At 40.9% G+C, this 25748-nt stretch overlaps 1 protein-coding gene across 2 annotated transcripts in view; it reads left to right on the top strand.

Annotated features, from left to right (window-relative positions):
• Nucleotides 1-4565: 4565 nt before the first annotated feature.
• The window catches only part of LOC125895515 (discs large homolog 1-like protein), a 134824-nt gene continuing 113641 nt past the window's right edge, over nucleotides 4566-25748 (top strand). For both annotated transcript variants that reach the window (XM_049587411.1, XM_049587412.1), the window contains exons 1-4: nucleotides 4566-4985; nucleotides 6147-6317; nucleotides 8830-9685; nucleotides 11413-11509. In XM_049587411.1, coding sequence (XP_049443368.1) covers nucleotides 4967-4985; nucleotides 6147-6317; nucleotides 8830-9685; nucleotides 11413-11509 — 1143 coding nt within the window. In that variant the 5' untranslated portion in view covers nucleotides 4566-4966. The remainder of the gene's footprint in view (nucleotides 4986-6146; nucleotides 6318-8829; nucleotides 9686-11412; nucleotides 11510-25748) is intronic.

Raw genomic sequence — 25748 nt, 5'->3', positions numbered from 1 at the left:
TCTGGGTTCCTCCTGGTGCACTGAGCTGTGTCTTTAGGGGGGCAGAAGAGAGGGATATATGTCCTTCTGCTCCTCCACTGTATGCATCTTCATTGCTGTGGAAAGAGAGACAAAAGAAGAGGGTGAAGGGGGGCATTAGTTGATTAAAAAAGGTAGTTGTCTCTGCAAATAAAGAGAAAAAGGGCAAAATAAGGAAGGAAATAAAGCAAAAGAGAAGCAAGGCAAAGGAAGTCAGAGGCAGTAGGAAGAGATAGGGGTAAAGGAAGGGAACAAAGAGAAAGGAAAAGGTGAGATAGAGGGTAAGAATGAACATTGAACAGGATGGATCAAGAATGGAGACAGAAAAGGGGATGAGGTAAAGAAAGGAAAGAGGATGGAGTGATGTCAGTCACCTCAGCAGGTCTAAAGGAGATTTCAGTTTCCTCTGCTTCCCTTTGGATTAAAGTCACTAGAGGCTCTCATCATCTCAGCAGATGCTCCTTTGTCTCTCTGTCCATTAGCCTAAAAGCCTGACTCTTCTTCATCCCTCTCCATCCGTCTGTCTCATCTATATCTTGACATTTATCTGAGCTCTGGATTACAGCGGGGCGGCTGAGTCTGTCAAGCTGCCTCACAAACAGAGTTTCTCATTAAGGTAGAAAACCATGTCATAATAAATGTGATCTTTTGTGGTAAGTATTATGTATAGAAATCATGCTGGATTTTGCACACAGCACCTGCAAATGTAAAAAATAATTCCATAAAGACATTCTCTGTAAAGTGAAGCGAAGCTTGATCACGCGTGCAGTCCTAAACCAGTTTTAATGTCCAAATGGAAAAATAAGTTGCCGTAATGAGAGATCTTACTGCTCTCTACAAACTGGACTTGTCAGCCTTCAACCGTTCCACAACATTATTATTGATTAATGGGCACTGATGACAAGGATATTTCACGATAAGTTAATTTTATGGGCAATTAAAAAATCCATCCCAGCTCTGCCCATTGTGCTCATTCACTCATCACTCAGTATTTCTGCAATATAGAAGAGTTAATCTGTTGTTTGCCATGTACGAGTTTGAATAATGCCATTTGTTTCAACTAATACTATGAGTGTCACTTTTGGTCTTTATTGTCTGTCAAAAATTTATCAAGACACTATTTTGAACTTTTTCAGCACAAACCTATAATGGTAAATGAATTGCAAGCCACTTATAAGGTATATTATGTAAGCAATAATACAGGTGGTTGTGACCTTTACAAAAACAGACATCAATGCACAAGGCAGAGGTGAAGGAAGCCATGGCACAAAGCTAAGTCTGTTATCTTCTAGCTATGTTGAGGCACTTAAACACATCATTGTTGCTTGTGTCACACGACATACCCAGATATTTTAAACTGTACAATACACTTTGGTAATGGAGATAACAGAGCATGTAGCCTACTTCCCTACATGATGTGACATACCTTCACATTCTCTATATACCCAGCCCGTTTCTTGCTCACAACTCATCAAATACCACCGCTTTGTCAGTGATCTCAGTATCAGGCACTGATACACAGAGGCACCTTCTGCGGCAACATGCGTAATGTCAACTTAACATTTTCTAAATGCTGATGTTGTGTTTTTAAATACCATAATGCCTGGAATGTAACTTCCAGTTAATACATTTATTTATTTTATTTATTCTTATTTTTTCCATTTTATGCTACTTTACTTCTACTCCATACACTTCAGGACAAATATTCTACTTTTTACTCCATTTTATGCATTTATATGACAGATAGCATATAAAATATGAAGCACTGTTATAGATTAGACTAACCAGTCTGTTAAGTTGTCAAAGTTAGTTCCACATCAACCAGCTACAACGTAAAAACACTGTTACACATCAGTGCATCAGAAATAACAATAAGCAGTCTCTGGAGCCATGTCAATAAGCCAACAATAAAAACAGACTTATGGAACTCACATAGTTTTACATTTTTCTTAAGAATAACTATTTTTACTTATGCCTCGATACTTGACTGGATAATATGACAGGTATCACTGACTGAACTTTCTTCCCTGTGTCTGTCTTGTACCATTCCCCACTGTGCTCCTGGTATCAGTGCCCTCTGTAGAACAACTGTGCTTACTGTGGTACAGGCCGACAATTAACAATAGAGGGTAATAGTAAGCCTCACACACACACACACACACACACACACACAACACGTTGACACACTTACAAACACACACTGACACACACATTGACGAAAGCAGAATGATGTCCTTTTGTTCCCTTTCCTCTTTACTCTGTCTTTTACACACTGGTTTGTACAAAATGATACTTCTGTGTGCTGACTGACCAACCCACTTACACAATCATGCATAAATTTCCCCCCACGCTGACGCGTAATTTATGCTGGCATTGATGTGTGTGAGTGTTTGTGTGTGTAAGAGACACAGAGTTTTTTGTGCGCCCACCAAAGCTGTCAATAAGCTCTTTTGACCTGATCAATAACAATACCAGAGACTGAGTCCATGACCTGCATTCAGCTGCTGCCTGTGTACATGAGTGTCTGAGTGTGTGTGCAGATGAAATGGCCCTACAGTCTCTCCACTGTCTACAGACAGACAGTGGGCCTACATTGTCTCCAACATGCAGGACTAACGTATGTCTCGCAGCAACTTTGCATTTCTGATCCTGCCTTTCTGTCTTGTACTCTGACAACTGATAGCAAATCCTCAGTTGGCAGTTTGTGCTCTTTAGCTCTGTGTCCCATAAGACAATACTGATCTACGCAGTAATACTGAAATTGTGATGCATTTTACAATGACTGAATCCCCCATAGATTAAAAGTGGGATTGTTGACTTACATTGACATAACAAGCTATTCTACATAAGCTGATTATATAAAACTATTACCTGAGCAATCTTTAATGTGTTAGATGCTTAAGAGATTGGCGTTGATGTAGGTTTCGACCGTACCACTTGTTAACCAAAGAGGTCTGACAGAGACTCTTAGGGCGCATGCTGAATTACATACTTTTTACTTTTAGTAGGTATTGCAGCTGCCCCTAAAAAGTATGCACTGTTGCATGCAGTATGCACACAATCATGACATACTACTTCCTCATAACATTACGCCCTGAACCTTGACCATCTTACTCATATATCTGTTACCATGGAGATAAAAAAAATGCTGTTCACTGAGCTCACTACAGACGGAGGCCAACCCGGAGAGCTCTGCTGTTGCATACATTGTAGATTCTAACATGTTATATTCACGATAGTAAAATTACAGAAGCTATACATTTCTCTGTCATTGTTATTTAATACTTATGTCCTTTTGCTGTTGGTTATATTTATGATTATTTTATGCAATTGCGCAATTAATATTCCCATTATTACTAATGGACTGGTCATCAGTCAGCTGATAGACTGAGCAGAGGATTGTGGGTCACAGTAGCCAGAAAAGCATGCTCGTTTGCATTGCTGCAAAATCGGACCGAGTGTACAGTAGTAGAACATCCAGTTATTTTGGCATAGGCCTACTGCATTTCACATACTATGTAGTGCGACATACTAAATCTTGTTCTGGCATACTATATGGTATGGTAGTATGGGTACTGGAACGCACAGATATTTACTGGGGACATTTGATTTGTATGGAGCCCCTAAAGTCCCGAAAGGTGTTTTTTTTTCTTTTTAATCTTGTACAAGAGTTAATTATGTTGTGTGCGTAAGATAATAACTTGCTCCCACAAGATAATTAACTTGTGCTCACAAAATGAAAAATATTACCTTTCAGGACATAAGGGGCTCCATAGTTTTCTTTTCATTTTGTATGAAAGCTAATTAGCGAATGCACACTCCTTTAAGAGGCACTATTTTGGGTAATAGACCCTGGTAATTGACATGGATTTAGGCTGGGAGACAGAGGACAAGCCTGGGATAGAGAAGCCTTAATCTACTCAACACAATAAAACTGTTTACCATGACAATAAAGCCAGACAGGGATGGACTTGCCCTGACAGTTGCTGGGATTACACTGGTGACAGTTCAACTGGATCCCTATAACACACCTTGCTCTTTTAGATCATGTTTGTGGTTTTCTGTGTGCATGCATGTGGGAAACAGCCCATACACACCTCACTCGCAAAATATGTTTAATCTGACCAGACTTTTTGTTTCATATCATTATAATCCAATTTTATCAATAAATGTATGGTGGAAGCCTAAGACAGTGGGAGCAAAAGAGTAGCTGTTACATAGATCTACCTCTGGGAGACTAATCAGTGTTACTGTAACAAACCTGTACTCAGGGTGGAGTGGATTAGATGGAAATCCAGCATGTACCCTGGAATAAAAACAGGCTTTTATCCATTGCACATAAGAGCTGTATAATAACAATAACACAAACATACTGGATGACATGAAGAGACTCTCAAACCTGCTTTAATGTTGTTGTAAGGTGAGTGCACGAATGTGTGTGTGGCATTTGAGGACTTCTAGGTGTGTGTGCGTGTGTGTGTGTGTGTGTGTGTGTGTGTGTGTGTGTGTGTGTGTGTGTGTGTTCATCCCACAGGACCGCCTAAGAACCGGTCGGACAGCGTTTGGAGTCAAGTCACCTGAATGAAGAAATGGAGGACTAGTTTTTATCAAAGCGAGACAGAGAAGGAGAGTTAAAGTGAAAGCGAAGAAGGAGAAGAGAAAACAAGCTCCGGGTGCTAAGTCCACGCGACGACTGTCAACGTTTGACATCAATAGTTTCGTTCATTTTTTCCCTCCGCCGTTGTCTGTTTTTTGTCGGACTTTCAAACACTTCTCAAAGTTTTTGTTTTGACGCAAAGACAGGTTGGTGCAGACTGTAGTCGTGTCAAGTTTGGTGTCCCAGTTTGGAGGCAGGCTGTCCCGGGACGGACGCACACATCTGTAATAACAGATACCGTCAAAGCGACACAGATACAAGCCCCGGGGGAGGAGGACTGAGCGTGTCACCATGCCTGTGCGCCAAAAAGGTAAATAAAATGCTTTTCTGTCTTTATTTCTTTCTCTTTAGCATATCCCCCCACGTATTTTACTTTGTCCGACAAACGACATCGACTTTATCACTTCTAAACCTCTCTAAATTGTTAGGTTCATGTCGTTTCTCCTGCTCAGCGAAGTGCTCTTCCGCACCAAACTTCTTTAAAACACCCGCAATTTAATGCTCATTTGTTTATGGGTGCACGCGCACAACGCTTAGTTAAAAAATTTAGAGCTCTAACTAAGTATTCAGACCCTGTGGTAAATTCGGCACACACGTTTTCCACCAAGCGGTATTTTTATTTTAATTTTTATCAGCTTTTACTCGCTGTCATTACAACACATAGAGGGAATCAGGGTCAGGATTTATGACTCTGCGTAATGTTAATTGCATACCGTATTAAAGCGTGTAAATGCGCAACTGATTTATATCTGAAAACGCCTGTGTATATGTGGTTTTAAATGTGTAAACTATGCCGTTTGGCATTCAAACGAGAGCGGCAGTGGGTTGAGTGAGATGTTGATGCTGTCAGTGCTTCCGGTTTAATCAGCTGTTCAGACAGCAGTGTGTCCTGGAGTGTAGTCTGCACCTTTCCTTTGCAGCATAAACTGTTGCCCTCGTGTCCTTCTGCACCACACTTACATAAAGCCATAGTAATAAAACTTAATAGCCTAGTAGTTAGCAATTAACAGAATCCAGATTCAATAACATGCCATAAATAGGCTGCATTTTCACTGCTTCCCCTATGATCAAAGATGACTTATAATATCACTCAACTCAATTTTATTTTTACATTATATTGCAGTGATATTATGCCTTGAGCTGGGGGTGAAATGATACACCTTTCTAAAGCAAACAGTTGCTGCAGGATTGTATATTACTGAATAAAAATCTTAATTTATACTTTATATTTTCAGCTGCTGTCAAATTTGCCACTCAACATTGATGTCAAACACTGAAAACATGCAATAGTTGAAATAGAAAGAGAAAGAATACCTGTGACAACACTCTCTGCATGGAGCCAGGTGTCATCATCTGTCTCTTATTAGAGTTAGAGGGTTTTTTTTTACTATAGTAATCCTCAATTAAGAGGAGGATTGTAGTTAGTTATGGAAAAAAGCAGGTTTTGTTATATTTTGTATTTTTCTGTCAGATGCACAGCGAGCCCTGGAGCTTCTCCAGCAGTACCGGACCAAACTTGACCAGAGACAGCAGCACCAGAGGCGGACCAAACAGGGCCCTGTGGAGGAAGACTCCCAGCTGCAGCAGTCTCTGGACAGAGTCATCAATGTCTTCCAGAGTCAGCTCTTTAGTGCTCTGCTTGGTAAGGATATCTGTTTGTTTGTTCATATACCCAACCAGTGAAAATGCAGATGGAGATGGCTCTTTTAAATTAAGAGAGGAGCACTGCGTAACACTCGTTGTCACAGTATCTACAAGATCCTGTGCAATCACATGACTGTGGTAACCAGAACACAGACATGTAGGCATAATGTAGCCTGTCACAGAAAACACTGGGCCCTTTGTAGAAAGTCACCACAAATTTAGAGAATGTGTAGAACATATAAATTCCCCCCAAGAGATGACAGTCTGTGTCTAACTTGTTGGGTCTGCTTGCGGTGAACTTTTGCTTATCGAAAAAGAAAACACTGGGCACATGTGGTTCAACAAACTGGTTCTTAGTCCCAGGTCCCACCTGCTTTGTGCCACGCCTACACCTTTAGCTCTCACAGTAACACTTCCCGCTCTGTTGTGTGTGTGTGTGTGTGTGCTGTTCTCTGAACATGAGACTGAGTTCCTGATTGTGACTTTGACCTTTAATTGAGCTGTCTCTGGTGTTTAAGTTGTAGCTTGAAACAGTGCCGTCTTTTTCTTTTATGTTGATCCATGACTTCTTTTATGTTTAAAACATTTGACTTCATCTACCATGTAATATTGTGATTTCCCTAAAGCCAGTTTTATGGTCATTTTTATGTATTGTACTGTTGTATTTCCTCTTCACCTTTTGTCATAAAAGAGTTCTTTGCTGATTTTCAAACAGCATTATATGATAACAAAGTGGGTAGTATGTGTAAATGAACTGTGGTAAACTTTCCTCCATCTTACCAGCTCCCAGTTCTTCCTGCTCATTTACCACCAAAAATCTGCTGAATGATGTTTATCGCAGCATCTAGCCGATGTTTGCCAGCTCTGGGGCTGTTGCTCAAACTGCAGATACTCCTACCTCATTTTCAGATTCCTGCCACCATGGGCACAAAGAAATAGAGGGAGAGATAACTCGCTCTCTGTCTCAAACTCAGATCAAACAGTAAAACAAGTGCTGATCATATATGTAACCAAGATTCTGTTACTATATCACCTATTTCTCACCCAACATGTTTTCAGAAACATATTTTAGTGTACTGTTCTGCTGTAATACAAGAGTTTATGAACGGGATGATGGCGCAGTACTGCACAGCCTGTATTTTGAGAGGCAGGAGCTGAAAATCTGAGATCAAACAGTAAAACTAAGCAGTTCTGATCAAATATAAAACAAGATTTTTTTTCCTGCATGTCCTATTTCTTGCCTGAAGTGCTTTCAGAAACATATTTTAGCACACTGTTTAACTGTAGTCCCAGACTGTTTGTTTCCAGCCAGCTGCCATGTTTTTTGGATGAGCAACTCACATTCCGTCACCCATCAGTGGGAGTGTTTATTGGTATGGTGTGGTGCAGTGCATTCTGGTTATTGTAGGGTTTTTTTTAACCTCTTGAGCAAAATCAAATGACACAGCCCTTTTCCTCTGTTTTCTCTGGTCATATAGCACCAGTGTTAACAGTAGTTGCATCTTTCTACTGCGTGGACAGCTTAGTTTTATTTTAAAAAAAAAAAAAAAAAAAAAGACAGGCTTTCCAGCAGTGAAATACTTCTTTGACTGTCTGTATATTCCCTGTCCTCTTCCCAAAACCTCCAACTCTGTTTTTTGTCCTCTTCATCATCCCTTTTATGACCAAAAAAATTTGCTGGTATGGCAGACTGAGCTCACAACCATGTGTATGATTTAGTGTTGAACTGCCTGTCAGTGCTTTATGTGGAGAGGAAGTGAAACCTTTAATCATAACGGTCACTCTGTTATGTTCTGTCTGTGTGCTTACTTCTAAAAAGGGAAATGACTGTGGAATGAACTATTCCACAGCCCTGAATACTTTGGAAGTGTCCCCTCTACAGGAGGTAGTGTTCTTGCATTGCCACTAGAGGTCACTAGTGTATAAGCTTTATTTTGTTTGGTTTCTCTGCCAATGTACCTGAAGCATTTCAGATGTAAAAAAGTGGAGACATTTATGATTGGCTTCAATTGTCTTGTATTTGAATGCAATATATAATAACCTGTTGATATTAGGGGTTTCTTCTTCAGTTGGAACAGCTCTACAGGGCTGCAGCCAATGATCATTATAGATAAATCTGACTTTATTTTTTCCAGTAACTGCTTTGTCGATCAACTGTTTGGTCTATAAAATGTCAATAACTGAGAAGTGCTCATCACATTTTCCCAGAGTCCAATGTTACATTTCCAAATATCTTGTTTTGTTCAATGAACTGTCTAAAACCCAAAGATATTCAGTTCACAAAATACAAAAAATACAAAACAAAAAAGCAGCAAATTCTTAGACTGGAGAAGCTTATCTTTGATTGAAAAATGTCTGGAAAGATAAAGTGATTATTGATTTAACTGGTGATTAATTTTCTGTTGATTGATTCAATCATTTATCCATCCCCTCAGTGTTTCTTAAACCTCATTAACTAATCCACTGAACTCCTCAGTCATTCATCACAATCTCTGCTCCTCTCCCTCCAGACATTCAGGAGTACTACGAGTTGACCATCCTTGCTGATAGCAAGAGTTCGGTGGACCAGACACATGTTCCACAGAGCCCCTGTGCCTCCTATAACCTGCCAGTAGAGCTCTCAGCCCAGCAGCAGCCCCACTCTGTTCCCTTGAGCCCACAGGCTTCTGGAGGGTCACCCCAGCCAAAACCCCTGACCCCTAGACCCAAGTCAGTCAAGTCCCATGCTGCTCCACTCCCATCCGGGACTCCTGCAGCAAAGCCATCTTCCCCTACATCACAGCCCATTGCACCTGACTTACAGCCAGCAAAGGTCAAGTACCGTGCTCCTCTGCCTCCCGTCGATCCTGGAGCCTCCAAATTACTGGCATCGGAGACTTCTTTGCCCGCCTCTCCCTCTTCTCCCATATCCCCCGCAGTCACACTGAATGGTGTAGAAACCCCCACTGGCTCCATAAAAACACCTCCTGGAGCTTCACTGAATGGAGCAAAGCCACGCCTTACTGCAACCATCTCCAATATTTCTTCAGGAAGCTCCACCACTTCTGCTAATCCACACAGCGACTCTCCAGATCTCAACCTGGTGACTGTCTCAGCCCTCGTCTCCAGCACCATCCAAGGCTTAGTGTCTCCAACCACTCCGAGCAAACTTACCCCCACCAGCACCACTCCTATCACCAGCCCCGGATTCAACAGAGTCACAGATGCTAGTCCGGTCTCTACAGCTCTTGAGACCAACAGGGACCCAGACTTGGGCAAAGTGACTCCCAGCATGAGTCCAACCAGCCCCAACCAGGGAAAATTTACCTTCAGCAGCCGCAGCCCCACAGGTCCTCCAGGGCCTTTGACTAAAGGGCCAGGTCTGAGGTATGTCCAACAAATGACAATTAAACTGTTAATGAGGAAAAAATAGGGACTGCTGCACTGAGCTAAGACACTGTGTAGTTAATTGTACAAAACCAGGTGCTTTTAAAGGATAGGGCAAATAGTCACATGAGGATAAAAAGCAACAACTGGCCAGCTGATTCAGTGTAAAAGTCAATAGTGCAGGCGGGCAGTCCAAAAATGCATCCGAGGCACTCTGATTGTAGTTTAAAAATCTGTTATTGATTCATGGATAAACCAACACGTTTCGACTGGAGAGTCTTCATCAGGGTATACAATGCATTGGGAACAGTTGTGAAGTTTAAAAACTCACGTAGAGATCATGTGAGAGAGGTCACATGATATGTTGGTATATGTATAGTCGAAACTCATTGGTGTATCCATGAATCAATAAAGGATTTTTACCTACAATTAGAGTGCCTCGGATGCACTTTTGGACTGCCTGCCTGTACTATGGACTTTTACACTGAATAAGCTGGCCATTCACTGCTTTTTATCCGTATGCAATTAAATTGTTAGTAGGATACATTAGCAAACCAGACTTTGCAATGGTTAACTGATATTTTAAGACTTAACTGATTAAGTATCTCTGGAAGTTAAATGCAAACACTACAACAATTAGCACAATTAGCAATTACCACAAAGATGTGGACAAAAAAACAATAATTTCAGGCACATTTTCATCAGTGTGCTGACACTGTCACAATCCCGTCTATTGATACTTTGAATAAAGATAATATAGAGAAAAAAAACAGTATACTACGAGCTATGATAGTTCTTTTATTAAAGGGGACCTTTTATACTATTCTTTATTTCATGCCATATATAGACAATGTTACAATGTGAGTTTACTTGTGAGCAAAATCCCCAGGTTTTAGGGCATTCTGAATACTCTGTTTCCAATGTTTTTTCCTACTTTCACAACAAGCTGACGTCAGCTAGCGACAGATTTCCTTTCTGGTCATCAGCTGGCACAGAAACACTACTGCACGTGTTTACATTATGTAGCCTACACTGCTAGATCTGCTGTAGCCATATGCTAACATTAGAGAAACATTGTCTTGGTTCCTGATGTTCTTAATTTCTCCCTGATTTTGGATCTTATTCCTGCTGGAGCATGTCCGGTTGTGTTTAGAAGCAGTTATTGGTGATTTTTCACGGTGGAAACGGCCGCTATACTCAGTTACAATCATTCTCTTGGCTGCAGTGACAGTGCAGATATACTGAGATACAGAAAACTGGGAAACATTCACCAATCAGAGTAGACTGGGCTTTTTCGGCAGGGGAGCTTAAAAAGACAGGCGCTAAAACAGAGCATCTCAGACAGAGAGTGAATACAGGTGTTCCAGCACATGAGGAAAATTAAGTGTTCTTTGAACATTCAAGCATGTAAATGTTCTATTAGAAACCCAAAATACAAGCATGAACGTGAAAATGAGCATAATAGGTCCCCTTCAATATTACGCCAAAATTTAAAACACAAACCCAATTGAAGATGTGTGCAAACCCATGATGCTGTTAACTATTAAATGTCAGGCTTTGTGTAATGAAAATACATCTACTGTACAGTATGTCTCATAGGTTAAGTGACAGATTTAACACTGCATTTTGTTTGCTATTGGGAGTTCAGGTGTAGCAGTACAGAATAATAAGTGACAGTTTTCAGAGTTCACCTCCAGACACCTTCTGTCCTCTATCTCTTTTCCTAGTCCAACCAGCCCCGGGCCAGCGAAAGTCACCTCCACTAGCCCTATCTATGGTCCAGCCAGCCCCAGGCCTGTGACAAGTCCACTGACCCCCAACAAGGTAAGACATCTCTGGCTGTTTTGTGCCTCAGGAACCTGCTGGAAAAATCTCCACAGTTGAAAGCAGAGTACATATTGCCTCCTATCCGAAGGTGGGTGATGTCAGTTGCTGGGTGGCAACCTTGAGGTTACAGTAGGGCTGCCTGATTCTGGAAAAGAAGTGAGGCTGTGTTTTGGAGAGCATGCCATATTGTGATGTACAGAACTGTATAATTCTCCCTTTATAGAGGCTCATATGGTCGAGTGGCCGAGGTTTCCTGGTGGTGTTCATTGTCCTCTCTTTGCCTCATCATATTCTGATCTTTTTCATTTTTCATTTGGTTTTATTTTGCTGAGATCTATCAGCTAGTGGAAACATTTGTCATGATTACCTGTGGTGCTGCAACACCAGCTTAACATTGCTTCAAGATTCATGCTGTCGTGATTGTTTTTGTGTCAGAACCAGAGTTGGATAACTTTTCTTTATTTTTCTAACCATCTCTGACTAGGTTTAGTTGATAACAGAATTTGTGTTAGTTCCAAAGGTTTTTCTTTCACGGAGTTACATCACATCTTGTTTCCCTGCCTGTGCACAGTTTGTCATTTGGTGTAACGCTGCCTTGTCATTTATGGATGCAGCTTATGAAGACAGAATTTAGGAGTTTTTTTTTAAAATTAGAATTAGCCTTGATTCGTTGCTTCATGTCTAGCATATCACTTCTGCTACATGGACTTAACTGTGATTTAGGCAAACATGCTTTTACTGGTGACAGCATGTCTCCTCTTTTGCCAGTATAAAGGCTGCTTGTGGCTGCAGAGAGCAGAATTAGATAGACAGATCTATGCAGGCTGCTGGTTTGAACATTGGCTTACATGGCATTACATAATATGACAAGGGGAATCAATCCAGTTCAGTAACATTTTATTCTCCAGCAGAGTCGGCAGAACGAGCTCAGAGATGGACTCATGCAACTGATTTTGTGTGGTTTGGGCTGTCTGACCACAGGCACACACTGTACGCATTGTTGCTTTGATCTGTTGCGTCTGAGTCCACATCTCAGGAAATGGGCTGATATTGACATTCTTTACTGCTACAAGCTGTTTACAATACAGTACTGTACAGTGCATCAGGCAACATTTTTCCTCACAGCTAAATGCTGGTTGTATTGTGTTGGGGTTGGTGGTATCTGCTGCTGCTCAGGCGTTCCTAATTAATTTATCCAATAGTAATTAGACACTGGGGTGATTTAGTTTTCTTTTGAGATGTACAATTGTCAGTTATCATACAAAAAAGGGAATTTTATGTTAAGTAACTGAAGTTTAATAGGGACCTATTATGCTTTTCATTTTCTGTCATATATACTATGACATTGGATGTTCATAATAAACTTGGCCAAAGTTTCAAATAATAAGGTATCTGTGTGTAAAAAATAATCCCTGTAAGCAAAAAGCCTCAGACCATTCTGAATACTCTGTTTCCGAAATTTTTTTTCTTCTTTCGAGGCATGCTGACGTCAGCTTGAGACGTATTTCTTTATATGGCCATGATGCGCTCCAGGCACACTGCTGCAAGTGTCTACATTACGTAGCCTAGACTACTACATAAAGCTACATACTAACGTCAGGGAAACATGTAATCTTTGTTGGTTGGTTGCCAAAGTTGTTAATTTAGCCCCAGTTTCGGCTCATACTCCTGCTGGAACATGTCTAGATTTGAAGATTTTGGTTTAGAAGCTTTTCCTGGTAATTTTTCACAGTAGAAAGTGCGCTAAACTCTGTTAGCCATTTTCAGTAGTACACTGCCACATGTAGCTGATGCTAACGTGAGGGAAACATGTAGTCTTTGTTGTTGATGTCGTTAATTTTCCCCTGACTTTATCACATTCCTGCTGGAATATGTCTGGTTGTATTGGTATTTGGTTTTTATTAGGGAAAGTGCTGCTATACTCTTACAGTCATTTCATGGCTGCAGGTGTAGAGAAGGTGTAGAGACGCTGAGATATGGAAGACCCTGAAATGTTGACCAACCAGAGCAGGCTGTGTGTTTTTGGGGTGGAGCAGAGGGGCTCAAAGAGACAGGTGCTAAAATGAAGAAGCATCTTAGACAGAGGGCGAACACAGTTCCAGCAGAGACAGTATGAGGTAAATAAAGTGTTTTTTAACCATTTTTAACCATGTTAACATGCTGCGGTAGAAACCTAAAATACAAGTGTGTTCTTAAAAATTATCATAATAGATCCCCTTTAAATGAAATGAAACACTTTTTTGCTCATTATCCTTCAGTTTAATTAAACAGCTGTAGAAGAAAGTGAGACCCAGTAATAATGTTCATTAGCAAAACCCAGCGCAGACAGACAGACAACTCTGTGTGTGTGTTGGCAGCAGTGAACATCATGAGAGAACCAACAATGAGTGCAGGGCCAGAGGAGGGTGGAGCTGGACAGAAGTAGAGTAGGACAGGAACAGAAGCAAATGTAAAATTGTGTGTGTGTTTGTTTTCTGCAACAGATTTGGATGTGAGTCATGTACAACCCAGCTTTCCTATGTCTCGCTGCTCTGATGGTCTTGTATATCATGCATAGTACAGTAACATCAATTGTAGTGATGTTTTGTATCTAGAAGAAGCCCAGTATCCTCAGTGAGTGAAATCCCATCTTTGTGTGAAGCTTCAGGGTGCATATGGAGCTTTAACTTCGCCAATACCCAAAGTTGAAAGTAGAGCATCCATTGCTATAATGCTGTTATTGTTCACTCAGACTAACCCCCCCACTCCTGCCAGAGACTGACCTGATAAAACAGCAGAGAGTGGTGTGTGTGTGTGTGTGTAGTATAAGTATTTGTGTGTGTGCTTATGTCTGTGTATACACGTCTGTCTGTGTGAGTGTTTGCCTGTGCATCCATGTGTATGCGTTTCTACGCCTGTCTCTGCATGTTTGCATTTTTTTTTGTGTGTGCTGAGTGTGCTCTGCTGCATGTGTGCGGATATATATTCTGAGCCATGCACTCTTTGAGGTCAAAATGTGGCTACCAGCTGCCATAAAACGGAAGACAGCAGCTGGAAAACAAGAAGGCGGGTGGAGGTGCACTGGGACAACTGCCATGTTTCCGAGTCGGCCTGTATTTAAGCGGAGAAGTCCTCTCTGGCTGCTCCGATGAAAGGACAGGTGGAGAGGACATGAGAAAGGGAGGAGAGAGAGATTGAGGGATGAAAGAAGAGGGTGAGAAGGAGGAGACAGAGACGGACAAACGGCGGAAGGATGTCACTAAAAGCAACAAGCAGCTTGAGTGGTGGAAGTTGCAGCTGGAAGATGTTTCAGTGAAAGTTTGCCAGTCGGACTGGTGAGGATGGACTGCATCTGCATCCTCACTACCAAGGTGAGACACAGGAAGAGAGCGGTTTGGAGTAGAGCAAAGGAGAACGGCACACAAGACAGACAGCGTAAACAGGGTGTGACAGTGTAGACGTACAGCCTCAGATCAAGTTTCTGTTAACTAAATTATTGAGGTTTTGAGATCGTTGTTCCTTGTGATGACATTCATTCGTTCATTACTGTCATCCTTTTAATTTGTTGAAATTGTGTGTGCATTCCTCCTGATCTTTCTGATTACACTACTAAATGTCAGGCTTAGTAAATAATGTAAAACTAAGTGCACCTGTGAACAATTAGCCACATCAAATTGGTGACAGGTGGCTTATTCCACAGATGGTGTGCTGCGCTTTGTGAATGAACTTGCTTTAAGGTGATATGTTACAGGAACGGGCTGTGCTCTAGTGAGGCGACTCTAGTGGGAATGCCATGCTGTTTCTCAGCTGTTGGTCTGACAACATGTGACACCCAGAGAGACAGGAAACTGGGTTGGTAGGACACACACTTCAGAAGACTAGCTGTCTGAATGACTGGCCGGCTGGCTGTGTAGATGACTGACTGATTCACTGGTTGACTGACTGATCTCAAGGCAGGACAGAAGACTTGGCGTAAGCATAGGCTGGCAAAATTTCCTTGCCCTCACAAACAAAGAGGCCATTAACCGTCAGATGACGGGGACATTGAAGAACGGGCCAACTTACGAGAGAATCAACGAAGGACTGACTAGCCGCAGCTTCCCTCCTATGTCACTTTTTACGTCACACGCTGAGCTACACATTTTGTTACTTGCTCATACCCCCCCCGTTGCCCCGGAAAAGGCGCATTCTGTATAACCAAAAGTAGGTAGGCGGCATTTTGCCGCACTCCCCGTTTTTATACTGCCAATACTGAAAGAAGACTGATTGGGCTTTCCCGCAATTTGCACAATTCCTATCTAAAGAGGGCTAGTGTGATCTAGGAGAGGCCAGAGCCCCCCATGACCCTGCACAGGATAAGCGGGTACAATCAGTGGATGGATAGAGAATTTCTCATAATACTTAAATTAAAACAGCAAATATGACTAGGTGTAAAGGCCAGGGTATAATCAGAGCAAACTAGTTTGTACAACATCTTTTCTGATCTTGTCTAAAGACGAAAGTGTTCAGAACTGCTGGTTTTGGCCACACTTGGACGGGGTGAAACAAGACACTTTAAGACAATCTTTCTTCAAAGGCATTCATGGCATTGCATTATCGTGCACATGGAAAAGTGACGGAAGCTGTTGTGTGAAAGGCTGAACAAAGAAAGTTGGAGTGAGAAAGTTCAAATCCTGCATACTTTGTCGCCTTTGTACACCTGGCCAACGGCTCTGTGAAATGGGCGAGCCTGTTGGATTGTTTGCTCTGGAAAGTAAAGGGAATTGTCAGATGCAGCCCTCACAATTCTGACAGTGGAAAGCCAGGGGAGCAAGGGTTCAGAAGCTGGTTGACAACCTTACAAACACTTAGTTTGAAGCAACAGCTACACCAAATAAAGGAGCTCTTAAGTGTGTGTGTCTGTGTGTGTGTGTGTGTGTGTGTGTGTGTGTGTGTGTGTGTGTGTGTGTGTGTGTGTGTGTGTGTGTGTGTGTTGAGAGAGGGAGAGAGAGAGAGAGAGAGAGAGAGAGAGAGAGAGACTGCCTGTACAGATCTTTGCTGTAAATTCTCCTCAGCCATTGGACTTGCCATGTGTCTATCACTTTCCACTACATTCTACAGACTTTGTTTTTCCATGCTGAAACTTAAAGACTGATCCTGCACTTCAAAAACAGTTGTACTTGTGGTTATGTCACACATGGTTACTGTAACTGAATCAAAAAAACATTGAATGTGTGTTAAATCCTTCTTCATTCTGGGTCTTGGGGTGCTCTGGATCTTGATTCAGACTCAATCTCATTATGGACTCAGTCTTTATTGTGCTTATTTGTGGACTCTACGTAGGTGTTTGAACCACATTGTCTGCTCGAAGGACAAACACTCTGACCCATAGGTGGCCCTGTCGCCTTAGTAAGAAATACTGCCTTGAAACCAGGTCATGAGCTTGTTTATAAGCTAACAAGAGCATGACCTTACCTTGTTTAGACTGGACATAGAATCAAACTTTCACTGCAAAGCTGTGAATTCTATCAGATGGCAATACGAGGAAGCTTCACAAAGAAGCTGTATGGTCTTGAGTCAAAGGGATCTGATGAATTATTGAAAGCGCTAGAGGACTGAGACGTACACACACACACACACTCACACACATACAAATAAGTCTGCAGTGTATTGGCAGATATACAAACAGACAGCAGGGATTCCATCTCACATTTATCTGGTTAATCTCGTTTATCTCATTAAGATAATGGATACAAAAACAGAGGGTGTTCCTTGAGCTCAAGACTGCTAGATTACTGCTGGAGGATGTTTCAGTACATCCTTTCTCAGCCTGCTTGTTCAATTTCATCTTCTCGCACCATGACTCTTTTACTATGTGCATTATAGGTAAATGGAAAAAAAGGCATGAAAGAGACAGGTTTTAAAATCTAGGCCTAAATGTGATAAAATACACCCTGGGTTGATTGGAGGTGCTTTTGGTTGCCAGTGCACACATATTTATGATACAACCACAGAGAAGGTTGCAAACAACTCTTGTCATGACATAGATAAGAAACAGTTTAATACTTAAAGGTTCAGTGTGTACAGTTTAGGGGCATATATTGGCAGAAACAGAATATAATATAATAAGAATTTTTTCTTTTGTGTATCATCACCTGAAGATAAGATTTGTGGTGTTTTCTTTCCCTTGGAATGAGCCATTTATATCTACATAGGCAGTGGGTTTGTGCCCACGAAGGTCACCATATTCCACCGCCATGTTTCTGCAGTAGCCCAGGACATACAAACTACACACTGGCTCTAGATAGGGCCATTCACATTTTTTGCGTTTTTGCATTTTCGTACCAGTCACCATTCTTAGCAGCCCTTCCAGGACGAGAGTGCTGGATGAACACTGATATTTTTCATGTGTAACTGCTTTATTCAGTGGTATTTTTCTGGTGTATATCACCAGGTATGTCTGTTTTGGGGAGGAAGAGACCTCTGTCACTGTGACTTTGTGATATCAACAAATATAGTTTCGCTGTCCAAGGAATTCATATGACATCGTATCATGATGAAACTTGTGATATACACCCCTAGTTTTCAAGCATCCACTGAACATACATACAGTATATAGTAATAGTATCCATGCTTGAGGAGGTTGTTGTCAAACACACAGTATGTGGATTTTACTTTTATCAGTATTCTCCTCTCTATCTTGCCCAATCCTCTTTTCCTCTCCGGTATATCCCGTCTTAAATCCCACCCTTGTTTTATCAGTGTGTGATTGTTGTTTGGCCTTGCTGAGTGTCACTGGCCTACCGTGCTCCAAGAGAGCAAGAGTCTCTCATAAGAGGCTTACCTTAGGCTGCTAATAGACTTTACAGAGGTGGAGCTATTTTGGGTGGGACAAAGAAGAGAAAAGAGAGGAAAATGAAAGAGACACACACAAAGACTAAAGGAAGACGAGAGATCAAGTCTTAGAGTGAGTGCACAAGTTCCTAGTGTATCTGGCTTTTTCGGGTTATTTTACTGGAGTTTGCCAAAAAAAACCTCCACTCTACATCATTCCACCGATCCATCCATCTGTGCAACTGTCCAGCTGGCACTGTGATGTAACTGTGAGGAGGGGTCACGGCTGACAAATTAATCAACGGAGAAGGCATGAGAGGAGAGGAGAGGAGGAAGAGAACTTCCCAAGCAGCTGTAGGACTATTGAGCCCCGAGCTATGCATCTGCAGTAGGACTAACACAGCAATGTACTGCAGGGCTGCTGTCACAGGTTAGCTCGCTTCATGAGACCCTCAGTGAAAAGGTTAAAAGAGCCACACCAGTTGTGAAGAATTGGACTAAGTGTGTAGGTGTTTGGACAGCCCTGCCTGTTGTAGGGCTGACACCTACTGGGCCAGTACGAGGGCTACAGGTGAAGATGGACCATCACAGCTCTTCATCCTCAATCAATGTAACGTATCATCAGTAATTATGATTTATCTTGTGACTCAGCTGCTGTGTGGTTCACTCAGGAAAATGCTCTGAGTCTTGTATTTATGGTAGAGAGCAGCAAAGTCAGTTGATGTTAAATCTGTGTCAGTAATGAATGGCCAGCAGACAGTTACCCGTGTATAAATTGGAGCTGCAACAATTAGGTTAACCAATGATTCAATCAACAGAAAATTAAGTGGAAACTATTTTGATAATCAAATAATTGCAAACGTTTGCTGGTGTCATGCTCTTAAATGTCACGATTTGATGTTTTCTTGGTCATACATGATAATGAAGTGAATAACTTTGGATTTTTGGACTGTTGGTTAGATAAAACATACTCTGAAGACATCACCTTGGGCACTGAGATTACATGTTTTACTATTTTCTGACATTTTATTGACAAAACCATTAATGATTGATTGAGAAAATAACAGGCTCAGTAATTGATAACGAAGTATTTGTTAGTTGCAGCCTAAGTATTAATATGTGGTGTATGTTGAACCCCAGTTTGGTGCATTTTTGATAGCTCTGTATTTTTGCATTCACAATATAGTTTGGTTTTAAAGCTTGTTTTAAATCAAAGAGTTTACAGCACATATCCTGTGTTCCTTACTTAAATTTAATTTCAAAAACAGTAAATACATTGCAAAAAATGTCCTATTTTCTGTCTCTTTCACAGTATTAAGCCAGTATCAGCCTGTTTCCAAAGCCTGTCTTAGGTAAAGAAAAGTTTGGCACCACATGTATCAGTAACAGGTGCCTCACAAATTATTTTGGAACAAGATTCGTGTCACATCCTTCTGAAACACTGTAATCCAGTCTCTGATTCACTGTTTCACAGAAGTGTAGGTGCTAAGAATCAGAGATACTGGCTGACAACGAAGAGGAGTCGAGTAATTAAGAGGAATTAGTCCAGGGCCAGAGGTCACGACTTTAACATTAAGGATAGCTTCCTGCTAATGTTACAATCCCTGTAGTGGCCACCTTACTGCATTGCCTCTGAACTCCACAGGCTGAAGGCTGTTGAACACTAAAGTCTAATCCAAATTTGTGAATAATGCTAACTTTATGCTTTTACCCCAACATTGTCTACAGTTGAAAATGCCCCTATGTTTAATAGGGATGTTGATAAGCCTAAGAGTAAGAAAACAATCAGAAGCATTGAACACAATTCATTCTGAGTTTAAACATTGTCTGAAAAAAAAATTGCATATATTATAAGCCATTTGACATTTTTCAGCAACCAAATTGCATTTTAAATGCTGCTGAAATGTGTGGCACTTTGCACCGTGCATTATGATCACTGCACATTTTATTACAAAACATGACGACAACTCACTAAATAAAAGTTGATAAATAACATTTATTGGAAACAACATTATTTAGGAAAATAATGCTTTAGCACGTGCCTGATTATTACAGCGCAATTTTGATTAGTTGAACAAAATTGTACATATAAAAAAAACTGTAGAAGGTAGTGTGTTAATGACGAGTCAACCAATCACGCACATCTCTAATGTTTAACAAAAGAACATAAGACAGCCAGACAGAACTCAGGCAAACTTCGCTCCACTGCTTTGCTTTTATTGGTAGATTTAATAGCCTTCAGATCATGAGTGCATACATTTGAAAATGTTTCATTTAAAATATTTAAAAAACTTCAATATTCAAGCTGTCTTTTCACTTAACAGAAGACTAATGTGTCAAAAAATCTAAGTTGTATCAACTTGTTTGGGGCCCTGACCCTTGAAGGTGGGGTGAGAAGCTGGTCATCACAGGGAGTTGTTAAATGAATTACTTTGATTAACCAGTTATCATAAACATTATAGCAATATGTGTAGCCTACCGTCATTGTTGTTTGAGGGTCTTTGCTATGAAAAGTTTTAAGTGAAAAAGTCTAAATAGCTTCTTTTGTATTGTCCTTACTCATTATTTCTTAAAGTACAATCAATCACTGAGTGGAACTGCTATGATGTTTAATGCTTTTTTACAGTTTAGTATCACTTTGTGGCAAAAAGGGAAAGCCATGAGTCACTTAAAGTGGCCTAAAGCTAGCTAGAGTGCTGCTAACTGGAGCTGTTTCTCAGCATATATCTGTCCAAGTCCACATCCCTGAAACCAAGCCAAACCCGGAAGCAATGCACGGGTAAGAGCCAATTCACATTTGGCTGTCAGGTCCCGGACCTCAGCCACAATCAGCCCAATTTGGCTGGTTACCAGGGTCAGCTCTGGCAGCAAGGACTTCCCAAAACTGAAAAAGTTTGTATGATATCCTACGAATTAATGCCCCATGAATGATGTTATGTCCTTAACATACAGTTACAGAATTAACTTGAAGTTACAGACATTGGGTTTAAGCAAGTAAAGTTACTGAGGTTAGGTTTAGGGAAAGGAACATGGTGAGGACGTACCTTAAATGACTTGAAGTTCACTCAAAGTTTACACTGTTCCGAATATGCAACTCCAGGGGAAAGTCCCAGGGGAGGGTCCGGATTTACACCCAATCTGCCTCCTTACAAGACCACTTGGGACTGCTTCCTTGTTTACCCCTTTCAGTGCATTGTTCATGTGCCTGCAGCCTTTCAAAATACATGGGATATGTTAGAATTTGGGTTCATTACTTTTCATAGAAAAACGTGCAAACAGTTTGTGAAAACAGCCTGCATATCTAAGTTAAGGGTTAAGTTCCCCTTTGCTTATGTTATTTTATCCTTTTTTTGTTGTTGTCGTTGTTTTCAACTTCTGTTAGAAGAAGTACTCCCTTTTCTTTTTTACAGGAACGGGATATTTGTTGGCGTTTTGACCTCCACATCCTCCTCAGCTAACAGGCTAGCAAGCTAACATTAAATAGTTCAGCCCATGTCATGCCTGAGTACAGCCAGAGCAGCTAATCCCATTAAGCAGATGACTAATCTCCGAGGAGCCACACACACACACACACACACACACACACACACACACACACACACACACACACACACACACACACACACACAAATAAGGCAGACAGCTGAGTTCAGTTCAGTTTAGTTCAGTCTTATCATTGATTTTTAGGGAGGGGGGAAATTAAACTGCTCAGGATCGTCATGGCTTTGTGAACTCATGACCTCTGCCTGTCAGGAGAGTTAAGAGACTGGCTGCTGGGCTGTTCTGCGTTTTTATTATGAGTCAAAAAGAATAAAAAATGTTGCCCTCTTACAGCCAGTAGCACAGATGCAACAGTTGCAGTAGACATGATTATTCGTTGAGCTAGATTGTGGTGAAGCTGTTTTCTTAAAGGTGATATTTTGACTGAACTGATTGCTGTTCAGTGTGTTTATACCCATAAAAGTATTTCACATTATATGATGAAAACTCAGCTCTGGTTATTTTTCAATAAATAATCCAGTTTTTCACAAAAAAGACCACCTAACTTATATCAAATATACATTCAGACTCTATGTCTATGCCCAGTTCCAAAAAGATGGTGCAATGTATTGCTGCTGTGTTATAAAGTATCTGTATGTTACTACAACTTGTAAAGAACTTCTTGAAGAACTTAATAAGAGCCTGTAAGCCTCCAAGCCTTTACATTTTCTGTCTCGATGTTAAACAAAAAACCCTTTTAAAACGACATATTCTAAGTTTATATTAGACAGGATGAAGATAAAGTCAACACTAGAGATCACTGTCCAGGTGCTGCTGTGTCTGTGTTTTGCCACATAGTGGCACTGTATGTATGACAAACACACCAACATGCTGGGTGCTCAAATTGTCTTTCTGCAGACACTTGACACTCCACTGTAGATATTTGTCCCCTGGATTTAATTGTTGTAAAATATTCAATAAATGATAGTACATTAATGTGTAAAACACTCTAACGTCTCTGCTGCACAGTTGCTATTTGTAGCTGCGAGGTTTCAGCAGGAGTCAGCGTGTCCTCGCACAGCATTTTAGAGAGGGGGGGGAATTCACTCATGTGGAAACTGAATACACAGCTGGTAAAAGCTTATCACATGACCGTATTTTAAATGTTGATGTATGGTTTCTTTTCTCATTGGTCAATGTGTAGAATGGAGAATCCGCCATGATTGGCCAGTAGCGAGTGTGTGAGGTTACCACACTCACATACACACAACGTGGTTATTTCTGTGCTGGCTGACCTACTAATGTTAACATGTAGTGCATGCCTGCTAGGCTCATGAGGTAGCATCCTCTGCCTCTCTCTCTGTCTCTGTCTCTGTCTCCCATTTCTGTCTCATTCATCCCTTCCTTTTTTTATCCTCTCTGTCTTTTTGACTGTCTTTCAGTATTCGATGCATGATATTGGAAATCTGACGTTAAATTCTATTTTTAACCCTTACATGTTGTTTTATGAGCCGTATGAGCCAGGATGCCTGTGGCTAACCCAGATGTATGAATGTATTTGTATGTGTGTGTGTACATCTCCATCTGTTCCTTGCCAAACACAGGGGGCCTCATATTGCTGGTCTCAGGACAGCTAGCTTATCACACAAGCCAAGACTTATGGAAGACCCGAAGAAATAAAAAATAACTCCCTGATTTATTCTGGAAGAATCCAATTTGAGGTTTTTATTTAAAATCCAAGAACATGTCAGAAAAGTCTGTGTTGAAATCCAGATCATTTTCATTATAATATGCACCTTTTCTCTATTGTCAGGCATCACTTAAACTGTTTTATAAGAGCTCTTACATTTACTTTTCTAAATACTCCAGGGAGGAACTCTCCAGATCCTCAGCAAATGTTTATTTGAAAGAAACAGAGGAGTTGAGTAGTTGGCCTCAGTGTTTGATGAGTGATATTCAAGATGTTCAGTGGAGAAGCTTCAAAGCAAGCAGAGAGTGCCAAAAATATTGCTAACAAACAAGTAAACTCCAGCAAACACACAAAAGAGGATCTCATGGATTACTGGTTTAAAATGTGCCCAGATCAAATTAAATTACTTCCCAAAAAACAAGAAATATTGCTAAAAATCCTAATGAGGATGGATGCAAAACACAATGTTCCCTTCAGGAAGCTTTTTTAGTTCATGTCTAAATATAGAACTTTTTCTAGAAATCAGGTGTGCAGAAAGATTTAAAGCTTTGCAACATGCTTAATGTATCCATTGCTCATTAATTATTGATGCATGACACAGAACACACAAAGTTTTACATGTGTAAGTTTATACATGAGTGTTTTTTTTTTTTTTTTGAAGATTAGTCCCTGCTGTGCTCAGAATAACCTTTCATGTCATTGCATTATTTATATGACTTGTCTACCTGCATCAGCTTCTAGACTTAATTGGCTCCTCCAGGCTTGTATCTGTGCATCTTTTATCTGTTGGAAAACCTTCTGAAAATAATTTCTCATTACTGAATTACCAGCTTTAAATGTAACTGGAGGCATCGCCTTGAGCTGTGGATTGATTACTTTATCTGTAAACGTATGAAATTACTTTGGAGACTCTGTATGGTATTAGCTTGTCTTCCCCCACTGTTCTGTCTTTCAGTGTATTTCCCTGCAGATTCCCCGTTGGTGACCTCAAAGTCACCCTCTCTTTGCTCGCTTCTCTCGCTTCGCCCTCTGCTTTCTCGCACAACGTTTCCCCCTCTCTGTCTTCTTCTCTCTCATGCTGCGTTGTTTGTTTTCCAGTCGAGGTGAGAAGACAGAGACAACCACAGAGAGACTACTGTGTGTGTTTGGGTCTGTGTTTCTGTGTGTGATAGTCCAGATGGCCCAGCCGTCAGCATCAAGAGCCTCGGTTGAAGAGTGCGCTTTGACTTGTTTGACTTCCTCTGCCCTGTATCTAACGTAAATCCTTTCCTCTCCTCTCCTCTCCTCTCCTCTCCTCTCCTCTCCTAACCTATATGTACAGCTAACATTTTTTTCCACAAATAAGAAATCTCTGGCATGCTTAATTTGGTTGACAGTTAACATATGTTGCATATGGACTAATTCACACATACGTCATATTGCCTCACTCTCTGTTGTGGTCACAGTTTGTTTTACACTATATGCAGTGTTAAATGTATGGCCAAATAATGAAATAGGAACCTAATGTGTGACCACATACATGCCAAATTCAGGGACTTAAGAGTAGGGTCATAAGAGTACATTAAAACGTTATAATTTCTCTGAATGAGAGTTAATTAAAGCTATTGTAGCTGTGTGTTAGTTGAATTTACTGTAGTGTTTACAGTAAATACATCTGAAAGCAGGAGCCTGTGTCATGTACTGTATATTTGTATAAGCTGCAACTGTTTTTTTGTTTTGAAATCATTCAGGTGTTAAATAGGCTTAGCCATGTTTGTTAGTTCAACTGCCTGAAGTGCTCATTGGCTTCTGTTAAGTACAGTTAAATACACACAAATTTCACAATTTCACTATGAATAACTGGATACGGAGATTACACCTAAGGCTATGTTCAGACCGACTAAAAAAGCGCAGCCCCCTCATTCATTTTAATTAGGCCAGCCCCGGCGACACAGCAGGGGCGCCAACACAGAGGGCTCTAGCAAAAAATAAATAAATAAATAAATAAATAAATAAATACAGGGTCGTCCTGTCCAGCAGAAAAAGTTCAACCTGGCTCAACTTCTGCCACAGCGCAATGGGATGCCATCCAGCAAGGCGTTGCAGTGGCCAATCGAAAACATTCAAGCACACATTCCTGGGGATTACTCTGTACTGAAAGATTCAATAATTAATGTGATAACTCTCCAGAGGTGTAATATCTTGTCTCAGAGTATTATAAACTGCTGAGGAGTGTCAGACTGACAATTCTCTTACTCACACTGGACTTCCTGGATCGTATTTCATGTCGGCACC

The sequence above is a fragment of the Epinephelus fuscoguttatus genome, linkage group LG10 (assembly GCF_011397635.1).
Source record: "Epinephelus fuscoguttatus linkage group LG10, E.fuscoguttatus.final_Chr_v1".
NCBI classification, from domain to species: Eukaryota; Metazoa; Chordata; class Actinopteri; order Perciformes; family Serranidae; genus Epinephelus; species Epinephelus fuscoguttatus.
Note: the sequence above shows the minus strand (reverse complement) of the source record. Positions and strands in the feature narration are given on the sequence as shown.